This window comes from Rhinoderma darwinii, chromosome 2 (genome assembly GCF_050947455.1).
Source record: "Rhinoderma darwinii isolate aRhiDar2 chromosome 2, aRhiDar2.hap1, whole genome shotgun sequence".
Lineage (NCBI taxonomy): Eukaryota > Metazoa > Chordata > Amphibia > Anura > Rhinodermatidae > Rhinoderma > Rhinoderma darwinii.
This window is the reverse complement of record NC_134688.1, coordinates 2,913,530-2,930,955: the sequence shown is the minus strand read 5'-3', so window position 1 is coordinate 2,930,955 and position 17,426 is coordinate 2,913,530. Positions and strand designations below refer to the sequence as shown.

The following is a 17,426-nucleotide window of genomic DNA, read 5'->3' as shown; positions in this document are numbered from 1 at the left end:
GGGAGCGCAGGAGACCTCGGGGGGGGGGGAGCGCAGGAGACCTCAGGGGTCAGGGCGGTGGGCGACACGTCAGACTTATCCCGCCATCAGACGAACGCTACGATATTTATTCATTGTTTACGTAGCGGCTCCGATCACTGCAAAAATCCTCACGACTAAATACTGGTCCCAGGAAGGAGGGAAACGCTAGCGCTTGTCCCATAACAGCCCCGTCACCACCAGCAGCGCTCCTGATCTGCGGTGGTCCTGATCGCCCCGCAGACGCTGCTCTGATTAGTTTGGGCTTCCATTAGGTAGGAGAACAGATTTCCGGATTTAAAGCGCCAGTAACCCTCACAGTCTGAAGTCCCTCAGCAATCTAAGAGTGAAGATCAGATGTACCTGTCCTACAATCAGCTGCTCATCAGCCTGATAACAGGGAGCAATAGATTCAGCACACGGAGAAGACATTCTGCAGGCGCACTGTCCCTTTAAATATGTGCAGCTGACAAAAGAAACTGCCCCCTCAATCTTATAATCGACATCCGGGGATCCACATCTTATCACCCTCCTCATAAACCCCCCCCCCCCTGGGACGGGACAGGATTTACTGCCCCCTGGTGGCCACAGTGATGACGCTGCAGGAGATTATCCTGTGGAGGGGCCACCGCTCAGGCCTGTACTGCAGACCCACGAGCGGGCACCGAAGCCCCGGGACCTACGACAGGGCGCCGAAGCCCCCAAAACTGTAGTGACCCCCCCCCCCCAGATCTCAAATGAAACAGAACCCCGGGATCTCTCATGACACAGGAGCCCTGGAGATCTAGTCACTCCCCCTCCCCCTTTAGATCTCCAGTCACCCCCCCCCTCTCCCCTTTAGATCTCCAGTCACCCCCCCCTCTCCCCTTTAGATCTCCAGTCACCCCCCCCCCCTCTCCCCTTTAGATCTCCAGTCACCCCCCTCTCCCCTTTAGATCTCCAGTCACCCCCCTCTCCCCTTTAGATCTCCAGTCACCCCCCTCTCCCCTTTAGATCTCCAGTCACCCCCCTCTCCCCTTTAGATCTCCAGTCACCCCCCTCTCCCCTTTAGATCTCCAGTCACCCCCTCTCCCCTTTAGATCTCCAGTCACCCCCTCTCCCCTTTAGATCTCCAGTCACCCCCTCTCCTCTTTAGATCTCCAGTCACCCCCCTCTCCCCTTTAGATCTCCAGTCACCCCCCCTCTCCCCTTTAGATCTCCAGTCACCCCCCCCTCTCCCCTCTAGATCTCCAGTCACCCCCCCTCTCCCCTTTAGATCTCCAGTCACCCCCCTCTCCCCTTTAGATCTCCAGTCCCCCCCCTCTCCCCTTTAGATCTCCAGTCACCCCCCCTCTCCCCTTTAGATCTCCAGTCACCCCCCCTCTCCCCTTTAGATCTCCAGTCACCCCCCCTCTCCCCGTTAGATCTCCAGTCACCCCCCCCCCCCGTTAGATCTCCAGTCACCCCCCTCTCCCCTTTAGATCTCCAGTCACCCCCTCTCCCTCTAGATCTCCAGTCACCCCCTCTAGATCTCCAGTCACCCCCCTCTCCCCTTTAGATCTCCAGTCACCCCCTCTAGATCTCCAGTCACCCCCCTCTCCCCTTTAGATCTCCAGTCACCCCCTCTAGATCTCCAGTCACCCCCTCTCCCCTTTAGATCTCCAGTCACCCCCCTCTCCCCTCTAGATCTCCAGTCACCCCCCTCTCCCCTCTAGATCTCCAGTCACCCCCCCCTCTCCCCTTTAGATCTCCAGTCACCCCCCTCTCCCCTTTAGATCTCCAGTCATCCCCCCTCTCCCCTCTAGATCTCCAGTCACCCCCTCTAGATCTCCAGTCACCCCCTCTCCCCTTTAGATCTCCAGTCACTCCCCCTCTCCCCTTTAGATCTCCAGTCACTCCCCCTCTCCCCTTTAGATCTCCAGTCACTCCCCTCTCCCCTTTAGATCTCCAGTCACCCCCCTCTCCCCTTTAGATCTCCAGTCACCCCCCTCTCCCCTTTAGATCTCCAGTCACTCCCCCTCTCCCCTTTAGATCTCCAGTCACCCCCCGCACATCTCAGCAGTGACTCCGCGGCCGCTCTCACCTGTCAGCAGGGACTCCTCGGCCGGCGCTCCGGTCGGTTTCTCCGCCTGTCCATGTGGCAGGAAGGAGGCACATAATATCCACACCACGATGCGGGAGCACACGTCCATGTCTATGAGGATACTCCACCCGCAGAAACGTGGGCCCAAGAGCTCGCACTTCACTCCTATGTACAGTGACTCAGAGGCTCAGCAGAGGGCGCTGTGCACATCCCATGCCAAGCGGTGTCCACAAGAGGCAGTCCATGTCATACCAGTCACATCCTCCTGGGGGCGCTGCCTGGAATAATGTCTGTGGAGAATAGGTGAACACAACACTGGCTCCCTGCAGCTACAGCCCCGCCGCACACATCCCCGTCCCGTGTCCGCCTCTACACCTCACACCGGCTGCCTCTCCTGCTGCTGCTGTCCCCGGCTCTGACTCCACTCACTCCAAGCTCCGCCCCTGACACTGACCTCACGGATGACGTATCTGACGTCAGTGCGCTAAAGACGCAAAAGGCGTGGCATTGAGCAGTGTAACAAGAGATGGGCGGGGCTAGGAATTAAAATGAAAAATGTGGTAAAACTGCGATGGGCGGGATTAGAAATTCAAAGCTGGGCGGTGACAAGTCGTGATGAAACGTGTTGGGCGGGGCGTGGAGCTGGTGATAGACGTGGCAGGTATTACATATGTGAGGCGTGGAGACGGTGAGGGCGTGGTGCGTCACTGATGAGGGGAGTGGCGTACAGTGATTGATAGCAGGGTGGAGCCTGCCATACTGTTATGGGTGGGGCTTAGTACGATTACAGTGGAGCGACGAGTGATTGATGGGAAAGGGTGGGCGTGGTGTCTTGTGATTGACGGGTAGGAGGCGGGGCTTGAATTTAATTTTTTTTGGGGAGGGTCTGGCTGGGTGTGATCCGGTAGTCACCCAGTAAGGGTATGTTCACACGCAGTGACCAAAAACGTCTGAAAACGCTGCGTGTGAACATACCCCTATTCCTCGCGTAGTGGAGCGGCGGCAGCTCGTATACTCACCGCGTTCATATGATGGTAATCACCGCTCCACACACCCCAATCATCGTCACCCGTCAAGGGCCGAACGAGCCCAAGACCTGATGAGCTTGTGCTGATAAACAGCAGAGAATATGACCGAGCAGAGCTGCAGTGTAAAGCATGGGGGAGAGGCAGCAGCCTGAGCCTGTCATGAGGCAGGAGGTGGATCTCAGGCTGCCTCAGGTTGGAGCAGAGCAGGTGGAAGTCCTGGACATTCTGTAATGATCTCAGGTGTATTGCATTGTGGGAGATGTATAAGACATCACTGGAGCATTGTACAGACACTCAGCCAGCAGGACCCACAGTGAGAGGTAAGAGCTGGCAGCCTGAGAGCAGAATAGTGACTGCCGCTCTGGGTGTGACTGGAGTATAAGACATGATAGAACAGGGACTGCAGCTCTGGGTGTAACTGTAATAGAGGATATTATGTGATAGCAGAATAGTGAATTGCAGCTCTGAATGTGACTTGTGTATAAGATGTGATGTAACAGAAGGTTTGTGAGTGCAGCTTTGGCTGTGACTGGAGTATGACATGAGGTAACAGCTGATTTGTGAGTGCAGCTTTGGCTGTGAGTGGAGTATGACATGAGGTAACAGCTGATTTGTGAGTGCAGCTTTGGCTGTGACGAGTATGACATGAGGTAATAGCTGATTTGTGAGTGCAGCTTTGGCTGTGAGTGGAGTATGACATGAGGTAACAGCTGATTTTTTTTAGTGCAGCTTTAGCTGTGAGTGGAGTATAAGGCATGGTAAGGATGGTTATGAGCGGAGCTCAGTAGTTGCTGCTCCGCGCACCCCTCAGATGTTAGGACCGGTGCGTGTCGTGGTTCAGCTGCCGGTATAACCGCGTGTTGTCACCAGATTAGACGCCTCAAGCGCAGGAAGTGATAGAATATAGAAACAGGAAGCTGATCTGGAGCGCAGCACGAGGCGCGGCCATATATGGTGCCATCCACGCGATGACTTCCACCGTGGCGCCGGCTGCGGCCTGAGAGCGCGGCTTCCGGTGCCGCGGTTCATTATTTCGGACATTAATATTCACGAGATCCGGTCAAATTCCGAGTTTTGTAAAAATATCAACAAAAATATTTGAGTGAAGCTCCAGCTTTCCCAGACTCCTGAATGGCAGCTCTGCCTGTTCTATATAAACACTCACTGCTCAGTCACCACCGCTGCGGAGGAAACACGTCCATCATCTGCCATGCCCCCCGCCACATGGGGGTTGTAGTTCTAGTATGAGGGTGTGGAGGGACCCAAGGTCGGGATGCCACCTGCTGTCTGCAAGTAAATCTCTCTTATCAGCCACTTAAATCTGTGAGAGAGTCCACGGTGCCCCAGAACAGAGCCGTCCACGGTGCCCCCAGAACAGAGCCGTCCACGGTGCCCCCAGAACAGAGCCTCCACGGTGCCCCCAGAACAGAGCCGTCCACGGTGCCCCCAGAACAGAGCCGTCCACGGTGCCCCCAGAACAGAGCCGTCCACGGTGCCCCCAGAACAGTTACATCCAAGGTGCCTCCAGAACAGAGATGTCCACAGTGCCCCCAGAACCGGCTGCCGATCCAAAACACAAATATAAATCTAAGGCGATCAATAGGAGCCAGTTTATGGATAGTCCCATGTAACAGAAGATACCAGCTACCGGGAGAGACCGCCCGACCCAGCAACAGACCAGGATCTAGTGATGGGGAACCTCCAACCTACCAGGAAGTAGCTATGAGGAACCTCCAACCTACCAGGAAGTAGCTATGAGGAACCTCCAACCTACCAGGAAGTAGCGATGAGGAACCTCCAACCTACCAGGAAGTAGCGATGAGGAACCTCCAACCTACCAGGAAGTAGCGATGAGGAACCTCCAACCTACCAGGAAGTAGCGATGAGGAACCTCCAACCTACCAGGATGTAGTGATGAGGAACCTCCAACAGACTAGGATGTAGTGATGAAAATGCGCAGTATTTCCGCTACGTGTGATCCCGGCCTGAGTGTCATCGCCACCTCACATTCTGCCGGGAACCTCTCCCAGACCCTCCACGTGCACCCCCCAAGACCTCCAGGAAGGTGCGCGGCCCCTGAGGGTTTCTTCCTGCAGGACGTCACTCGGGGGAGAGTCGCAGAGAATTATTTCTGAATCCTCCTCTGTAATTCTTTGCATGTTCTTCCCCCATAAACTTTCTGATTTTACAGTTAATGTTCCCCCTGATTTGGAGCTTTTCCCCGTTCCTCAGGTTCTCATAGTCCAGAGTCCGAAATTGTCCGGTGGTACCACATGGGGGGGCTGTCATCTTGTACACCTGCCGTCACCCCTATTACTGGTCGTGGCCGCGGGACGTCACCCCTATTACTGGTCGTGGCCGCGGGACGTCACCCCTATTACTGGTCGTGGCCGCGGGACGTCACCCCTATTACTGGCCGCGGGACGTCACCCCTATTACTGGTCGTGGCCGCGGGACGTCACCCCTATTACTGGTCGTGGCCGCGGGACGTCACCCCTATTACTGGTCGTGGCCGCGGGACGTCACCCCTATTACTGGCCGCGGGACGTCACCCCTATTACTGGTCGTGGCCGCGGGACGTCACCCCTATTACTGGTCGTGCAGCCCCTCCCACCAATCCAAATAACAGTGACAGCCACAGTGCCCCCATAACAGTGACAGCCACAGTGCCTCCATAACAGCAAAAGCCCCCCCAGTGAACCCAGAACAGTGACATAGATAGACCTGGGGATCGGTGGGAGATTAGAGGGGCGTCCAGAAGGGTTGTCCGCTACCAGCTGGTTTCCATAATGCGTTTAGAGCTGTGGGGGTCACTTTCTTTCTTGCTCCTTGTGTCATGTGACCGGTGGCCGGTAATGGCGGTGATTACAGGTGGACGATCCGTGTTTCGGTTCCGCTCTTTTCTGCTTTTATGGTTCTTATCTGATGATTGCGCAGACGTCATATCTGTAGAAATAAGACTGGACGATGAGATTGGCGTAAACCCGAGCTGCCCATACAGCACCCGTATACTGCACACATAGTACATACAGCACCCGTATACTGCACACATAGTACATACAGCACCCGTATATTGCACACATAGTACATACAGCACCCGTATATTGCACACATAGTACATACAGCACCCGTATACTGCACACATAGTACATACAGCACCCGTATACTGCACACATAGTACATACAGCACCCGTATACTGCACACATAGTACATACAGCACCCGTATACTGCATACATAGTACATACAGCACCCGTGTACTGCAGACATAGTACATACAGCACCCGTATACTGCACACATAGTACATACAGCACCCGTGTACTGCACACATAGAACATACAGCACCCGTATACTGCACACATAGTACATACAGCACCCGTATACTGCACACATAGTACATACAGCACCCGTGTACTGCAGACATAGTACATACAGCACCCGTATACTGCATACATAGTACATACAGCACCCGTATACTGCACACATCGTACATACAGCACCCGTATACTGCACTCATAGTACATACAGCACCCGTGTACTGCACACATAGTACATACAGCACCCGTATACTGCACACATAGTACATACAGCACCCGTATACTGCACACATAGTACATACAGCACCCGTATACTGCACACATAGTACATACAGCACCCGTATACTGCATACATAGTACATACAGCACCCGTATACTGCACACATAGTACATACAGCACCCGTATACTGCACACATAGTACATACAGCACCCGTGTACTGCACACATAGAACATACAGCACCCGTATACTGCACACATAGTACATACAGCACCCGTATACTGCACACATAGTACATACAGCACCCGTATACTGCATACATAGTACATACAGCACCCGTATACTGCATACATAGAACATACAGCACCCGTATACTGCACACATAGAACATACAGCACCCGTATACTGCACACATAGTACATGCAGCACCCGTATACTGCATACAGCGAACACATGGTACATACAGCACCCATATACTGCATACAGTGCACACATAGTACATACAGCACCCATATACTGCATACAGCGAACACATGGTACATACAGCACCCATATACTGCATACAGTGCACACATAGTACATACAGCACCCGTATACTGCATACAGCGCACACATGGTACATACAGCACCCATATACTGCATACATAGTACATACAGCTCCCATATACTGCATACAGTGCACACATAGTACATACAGCACCCGTATACTGCATACAGCGCACACATGGTACATACAGCACCCATATACTGCATACATAGTACATACAGCTCCCATATACTGCATACAGTGCACACATAGTACATACAGCACCCGTATACTGCATACAGCGCACACATGGTACATACAGCACCCATATACTGCATACAGTGCACACATAGTACATACAGCACCCATATACTGCATACAGTGCACACATAGTACATACAGCACCTATATACTGCATACAGTGCACACATAGTACATACAGCACCCATATACTGCATACAGCGCACACACAGTACATACAGCACCCGTATACTGCATACAGTGCACACATAGTACATACAGCACCCATATACTGCATACAGCGCACACATAGTACATACAGCACCCATATACTGCATACAGTGCACACATAGTACATACAGCACCTATATACTGCATACAGTGCACACATAGTACATACAGCACCCATATACTGCATACAGCGCACACATAGTACATACAGCACCCGTATACTGCATACAGTGCACACATAGTACATACAGCTCCCATATACTGCATACAGCGCACACATAGTACATACAGCACCCATATACTGCATACAGCGCACACATGGTACATACAGCACCCATATACTGCATACAGTGCGCACATAGTACATACAGCACCCATATACTGAATACAGCGCACACATAGTACATACAGCACCCATATACTGCATACAGTGCACACATAGTACATACAGCACCCATATACTGCATACAGCGCACACATAGTACATACAGCACCCATATACTGCATACAGTGCACACATAGTACATACAGCACCCATATACTGCATACAGTGCACATATAGTACATACAGCACCCATATACTGCATACAGTGCGCACATAGTACATACAGCACCCATATACGGCATACAGCGCACACATGGTACATACAGCACCCATATACTGCATACAGCGCACACATAGTACATACAGCACCAATATACTGCATACAGCACCCATATACTGCATACAGTGCACACATAGTACATACAGCAACCATATACTGCATACATAGTACATACAGCAACCATATACTGCATACAGCACCCATATACTGCATACAGTGCACACATAGTACATACAGCACCCATATACTGCATACAGCGCACACATAGTACATACAGCACCCATATACTGCATACAGCGCACACATAGTACATACAGCACCCATATACTGCATACAGTGCACACATAGTACATACAGCACCCATATACTGCATACAGTGCACACATAGTACATACAGCACCCATATACTGCATACAGTTCACACAAAGTACATACAGCCCCCATATACTGCATACAGTGCACACATAGTACATACAGCCCCCATATACTGCATACAGCGCACACATAGTACATACAGCACCCATATACTGCATACAGCGAACACATGGTACATACAGCACCCATATACTGCATACAGCGCACACATGGTACATACAGCACCCATATACTGCATACAGCGCACACATGATACATACAGCACCTATATACTGCATACAGTGCACACATAGTACATACAGCACCCATATACTGCATACAGCGCACACATAGTACATACAGCACCCATATACTGCATACAGCGCACACATAGTACATACAGCACCCATATACTGCATACAGTGCACACATAGTACATGCAGCACCTATATACTGCATACAGTGCACATATAGTACATACAGCCCCCATATACTGCATACAGCGCACACATAGTACATACAGCACCCATATACTGCATACAGTGCACACATAGTACATACAACACCCATATACTGCATACAGTGCACACATGGTACATACAGCACCCATATACTGCATACAGCGCACACATGGTACATACAGCACCCATATACTGCATACAGTGCACACATGGTACATACAGCACCCATATACTGCATACAGTGCACACATAGTACATGCAGCACCCATATACTGCATACAGTGCACACATAGTACATGCAGCACCCATATACTGCATACAGTGCACACATAGTACATACAGCACCCATATACTGCATACAGTGCACATATAGTTCATACAGCTCCCATATACTGAATAAATAGTATATACAGCACCCGTATACTGCACACATAGTACATACAGCACCCATATACTGCACACATAGCACACCCAGCAACCATATACATCACCCATATACTGCATACAGTGCACATATAGTACATACAGCACCCATATACTGCATACAGCGCACACTTAGTACATACAGCACTCATATACTGCATACAGTGCACATATAGTACATACAGCACCCATATACTGCATACAGCGCACACATAGTACATACAGCACCCATATACTGCATACATAGTACATACAGCACCCATATACTGCATACAGTGCACACATAGTACATACAGCACCCATATACTGCATACAGTGCACACATAGTACATACAGCACCCATATACTGCATATAGTGCACACATAGTACATACAGCAACCATATACTGCATACAGCGCACACATAGTACATACAGCACCCATATACTGCATACAGTGCACACATAGTACATACAGCACCCATATACTGCATGCAGTGCACACATAGTACATACAGCACCCATATACTGCATACAGCGCACACATAGTACATACAGCACCCATATACTGCATACAGCGAACACATAGTACATACAGCACCCATATACTGCATACAGCGCACACATAGTACATACAGCACCCATATACTGCATACAGCGAACACATAGTACATACAGCACCCATATACTGCATAAGGTGCACATATAGTACATACAGCACCCATATACTGCATACAGAGCACACATAGTACATACAGCACCCATATACTGCATACAGCGCACACATAGTACATACAGCACCCATATACTGCATACAGTGCACACATAGTACATACAGCACCCATATACTGCAGACAGCGCACACATAGTACATACAGCACCCATATACTGCAGACAGCGCACACATAGTACATACAGCACCCATATACTGCATACAGTGCACACATAGTACATACAGCACCCATATACTGCATACAGCGCACACATAGTACATACAGCACCCATATACTGCATACAGTGCACACACAGTACATACAGCACCCATATACTGCATACAGTGCACACACAGTACATACAGCACCCATATACTGCACACAGTGCACACATAGTACATACAGCACCCATATACTGCACACAGTGCACACATAGTACATACAGCACCCATATACTGCACACAGCGCACACATAGTACATACAGCACCCATATACTGCATACAGTGCACACATAGTACATACAGCACCCATATACTGCATACAGTGCACACATAGTACATACAGCACCCATATACTGCATACAGCGCACACATAGTACATACAGCACCCATATACTGCATACAGTGCACACATAGTACATACAGCACCCATATACTGCATACAGCGCACACATAGTACATACAGCACCCATATACTGCATACAGCGCACACATAGTACATACAGCACCCATATACTGCATACAGCGCACACATAGTACATACAGCACCCATATACTGCATACAGCGCACACATGGTACATACAGCACCCATATACTGCATACAGCGCACACATGGTACATACAGCACCCATATACTGCATACAGCGCACACATGGTACATACAGCACCCATATACTGCATACAGCGCACACATGGTACATACAGCACCCATATACTGCATACAGCGCACACATGGTACATACAGCACCCATATACTGCATACAGCGCACACATGGTACATACAGCACCCATATACTGCATACAGAGCACACATGGTACATACAGCACCCATATACTGCATACAGCGCACACATAGTACATACAGCACCCATATACTGCATACAGTGCGCACATAGTACATACAGCTCCCATATACTGCAAACAGCGCGTACATAGTACATACAGCACCTATATACTGCAAACAGCGCACACATAGTACATACAGCTCCCATATACTGCATACAGCGCGCACATAGTACATACAGCACCCATATACTGCATACAGTGCACACATAGTACATACAGCACCCATATACTGCATACAGTGCACATATAGTTCATACAGCTCCCATATACTGAATAAATAGTATATACAGCACCCGTATACTGCACACATAGTACATACAGCACCCATATACTGCACACATAGCACACCCAGCAACCATATACATCACCCATATACTGCATACAGTGCACATATAGTACATACAGCACTTATATACTGCATACAGCGCACACTTAGTACATACAGCACTCATATACTGCATACAGTGCACATATAGTACATACAGCACCCATATACTGCATACAGCGCACACATAGTACATACAGCACCCATATACTGCATACATAGTACATACAGCACCCATATACTGCATACAGTGCACACATAGTACATACAGCACCCATATACTGCATACAGTGCACACATAGTACATACAGCACCCATATACTGCATACAGTGCACACATAGTACATACAGCACCCATATACTGCATACAGCGCACACATGGTACATACAGCACCCATATACTGCATACAGCGCACACATAGTACATACAGCACCTATATACTGCATACAGCGCACACATAGTATATACAGCACCCATATACTGCATACAGCGCACACATAGTACATACAGCACCAATATACTGCATACAGCGCACACATAGTACATACAGCACCCATATACTACATACAGTGCACACATAGTACATACAGCACCCATATACTGCATACATAGTACATACAGCACCCATATACTGCATACAGTGCACACATAGTACATACAGCACCCATATACTGCATACATAGTACATACAGCTCCCATATACTGCATACATAGTACATACAGCACCCATATACTGCATACAGTGCACACATAGTACATACAGCCCCCATATACTGCATATAGTGCACACATAGTACATACAGCAACCATATACTGCATACAGCGCACACATAGTACATACAGCACCCATATACTGCATACAGTGCACACATAGTACATACAGCACCCATATACTGCATACAGTGCACACATAGTACATACAGCACCCATATACTGCATACAGCGCACACATAGTACATACAGCACCCATATACTGCATACAGTGCACACATAGTACATACAGCACCCATATACTGCATAAGGTGCACATATAGTACATACAGCAACCATATATTGCATACAGCGCACACATAGTACATACAGCACCCATATACTGCATACAGTGCACACATAGTACATACAGCACCCGTATACTGCATACAGTGCACACATAGTACATACAGCACCCGTATACTGCATACAGCGCACACATAGTACATACAGCACCCATATACTGCATACAGCGCACACATAGTACATACAGCTCCCATATACTGCATACAGTGCACATATAGTACATACAGCACCCATATACTGCATACAGCGCACACATGGTACATACAGCACCCATATACTGCATACAGCGCACACATAGTACATACAGCACCCGTATACTGCATACAGCGCACACATAGTACATACAGCACCCATATACTGCATACAGCGCACACATAGTACATACAGCTCCCATATACTGCATACAGTGCACATATAGTACATACAGCACCCATATACTGCATACAGCGCACACATGGTACATACAGCACCCATATACTGCATACAGTGCACACATAGTACATACAGCACCCATATACTGCATACAGTGCACACATAGTACATGCAGCACCCGTATACTGCATACAGCGCACACATGGTACATACAGCACCCATATACTGCATACATAGTACATAGAGCTCCCATATACTGCATACAGTGCACACATAGTACATACAGCACCCGTATACTGCATAGAGCGCACACATGGTACATACAGCAACCATATACTGCATACAGTGCACACATAGTACATACAGCACCCGTATACTGCATACAGCGTACACATGGTACATACAGCACCCATATACTGCATACATAGTACATACAGCTCCCATATACTGCATACAGTGCACACATAGTACATACAGCACCCGTATACTGCATAGAGCGCACACATGGTACATACAGCACCCATATACTGCATACAGTGCACACATAGTACATACAGCACCCATATACTGCATACAGCGCACACATAGTACATACAGCTCCCATATACTGCATACATAGTACATACAGCACCCATATACTGCATACAGCGCACACATAGTACATACAGCACCCATATACTGCATACAGCGCACACATAGTACATACAGCTCCCGTTTACTGCATACAGCGCACACATAGTACATACAGCACCCATATACTGCATACAGAGCACACACAGTACATACAGCCCCCATATACTGCATACAGTGCACACATAGTACATACAGCACCCATATACTGCATACAGTGCACACATAGTACATACAGCACCCATATACGTCATAAAGCGCACACATAGTACATACAGCACCCATATACTACATACAGCGCACACATAGTACATACAGCTCCCATATACTGCATACAGCGCACACATAGTACATACAGCACCCATATACTGCATACAGCGCACACATAGTACATACAGCACCCATATACTGCATACAGCGCACACATAGTACATACAGCTCCCATATACTGCATACAGCGCACACATAGTACATACAGCACCCATATACGGCATACAGTGCACACATACTACATACAGCACCCATATACTGCATACAGTGCACACATAGTACATACAGCACCCATATACTGCATACAGTGCACACATAGTACATACAGCACCCGTATACTGCACACATAGTACATACAGCACCCATATACTGCATACAGCGCACATATAGTACATACAGCACCCATATACTGCATACAGCGCACACATGGTCCATACAGCACCCATATACTGCATACAGTGCACACATAGTACATACAGCACCCATATACTGCACACAGCGCACATATAGTACATACAGCACCCATATACTGCATACAGCGCACACATGGTACATACAGCACCCATATACTGCATACAGCGCACATATAGTACATACAGCACCCATATACTGCATACAGCGCACATATAGTACATACAGCACCCATATACTACATACAGCGCACACATGGTACATACTGCACCCATATACTGCATACAGTGCACACATAGTACATACAGCACCCATATACTGCACACAGCGCACACATAGTACATACAGCACCCATATACTGCATACAGCGCACATATAGTACATACAGCACCCATATACTGCATACAGCGCACACATGGTACATACAGCACCCATATACTGCATACAGTGCACACATAGTACATACAGCACCCATATACTGCATACAGCGCACACATGGTACATACAGCACCCATATACTGCATACAGCGCACACATAGTACATACAGCACCCATATACTGCACACAGCGCACACATAGTACATACAGCACCCATATACGGCATACAGCGCACACATAGTACATACAGCACCCATATACATCATACAGCGCACACATGGTACATACAGCACCCATATACTGCATACAGTGCACACATGGTACATACAGCACCCATATACTGCATACAGTGCACACATGGTACATACAGCACCCATATACTGCATACAGCGCACACATGGTACATACAGCACCCATATACTGCATACAGCGCACACATAGTACATACAGCACCCGTATACTGCATACAGCGCACACATAGTACATACAGCTCCCATATACTGCATACAGAGCACACATAGTACATACAGCACCTATATACTGCATACAGTACATACAGCACCTATATACTGCATACAGAGCACACATAGTACATACAGCACCCATATACTGCATACAGTGCACATAGTACATACAGCACCCATATACTGCATACAGCGCGCACATAGTACATACAGCACCCATATACTGCATACAGTGCGCACATAGTACATACAGCACCCATATACTGCATACAGCGCACACATAGTACATACAGCACCCATATACTGCATACAGCGCACACATAGTACATACAGCACCCATATACTGCATACAGTGCACACATAGTACATACAGCACCCATATACTGCATACAGTGCGCACATAGTACATACAGCACCCATATACTGCATACAGCGCACACATAGTACATACAGCACCCATATACTGCATACAGCGCACACATAGTACATACAGCACCCATATACTGCATACAGCGCACACATAGTACATACAGCTCCCATATACTGCATACAGAGCACACATAGTACATACAGCACCTATATACTGCATACAGTACATACAGCACCTATATACTGCATACAGAGCACACATAGTACATACAGCACCCATATACTGCATACAGTGCACATAGTACATACAGCACCCATATACTGCATACAGCGCGCACATAGTACATACAGCACCCATATACTGCATACAGTGCGCACATAGTACATACAGCACCCATATACTGCATACAGCGCGCACATAGTACATACAGCACCCATATACTGCATACAGTGCACACATAGTACATACAGCACCCATATACTGCATACAGCGCACACATAGTACATACAGCACCCATATACTGCATACAGCGCACACATGGTACATACAGCACCCATATACTGCATACAGCGCACACATAGTACATACAGCTCCCATATACTGCATACAGTGCATATATAGTACGTACAGCCCCCATATACTGCATACAGCGAACACATGGTACATACAGCACCCATATACTGCATACATAGTACATACAGCTCCCATATACTGCTTACAGTGCACACATAGTACATACAGCACCCGTATACTGCATACAGCGCACACATGGTACATACAGCACCCATATACTGCATACATAGTACATACAGCTCCCATATACTGCATACAGTGCACACATAGTACATACAGCACCCATATACTGCATACAGCGCACACATAGTACATACAGCACCCGTATACTGCATACAGCGCACACATAGTACATACAGCACCCGTATACTGCATACAGCGCACACATAGTACATACAGCACCCATATACGGCATACAGCGCACACATAGTACATACAGCTCCCATATACTGCATACAGTGCACACATAGTACATACAGCCCCCATATACTGCATACAGTGCACACATAGTACATACAGCACCCGTATACGGCATACAGCGCACACATAGTACATACAGCACCCATATACGGCATACAGCGCACACATAGTACATACAGCTCCCATATACTGCATACAGTGCACACATAGTACATACAGCCCCCATATACTGCATACAGTGCACACATAGTACATACAGCCCCCATATACTGCATACAGTGCACACATAGTACATACAGCACCCATATACGGCATACATAGTACATACAGCACCCATATACTGCATACAGCGCACACATGGTACATACAGCACCCATATACTGCATACAGCGCACACATAGTACATACAGCACCCATATACTGCATACAGTGCACACATAGTACATACAGCACCCATATACTGCACACAGCGCACACATAGTACATACAGCACCCATATACGGCATACAGCGCACACATAGTACATACAGCACCCATATACTGCATACAGCGCACACATAGTACATTCAGCACCCATATACTGCATACAGAGCACACATAGTACATACAGCACCCATATACTGCATACAGTGCACACATAGTACATACAGCAACCATATACTGCATACAGTGCACACATAGTACATACAGCACCCATATACTGCATACAGTGCACATATAGTACATACAGCACCTATATACTGCATACAGCGCACACATAGTACATACAGCAACCATATACTGCATACAGTGCACACATAGTACATACAGCAACCATATACTGCATACAGTGCACACATAGTACATACAGCACCCATATACTGCATACAGTGCACACATAGTACATACAGCACCTATATACTGCATACAGTGCAC

At 48.1% G+C, this 17,426-nt stretch overlaps 1 protein-coding gene across 2 annotated transcripts in view; it reads right to left on the bottom strand.

The window, feature by feature from the left end:
* The window catches only part of STIM1 (stromal interaction molecule 1), a 70,322-nt gene extending 67,788 nt beyond the window's left edge, over window positions 1-2,534 (bottom strand). Inside the window, exon 1 of one of the 2 annotated variants that reach the window (XM_075851277.1) lies at window positions 2,081-2,534. In XM_075851277.1, coding sequence (XP_075707392.1) covers window positions 2,081-2,189 — 109 coding nt within the window. In that variant the 5' untranslated portion in view covers window positions 2,190-2,534. The remainder of the gene's footprint in view (window positions 1-2,080) is intronic. The other variant, XM_075851278.1, reaches the window with a different exon arrangement.
* Window positions 2,535-17,426: the final 14,892 nt, after the last annotated feature.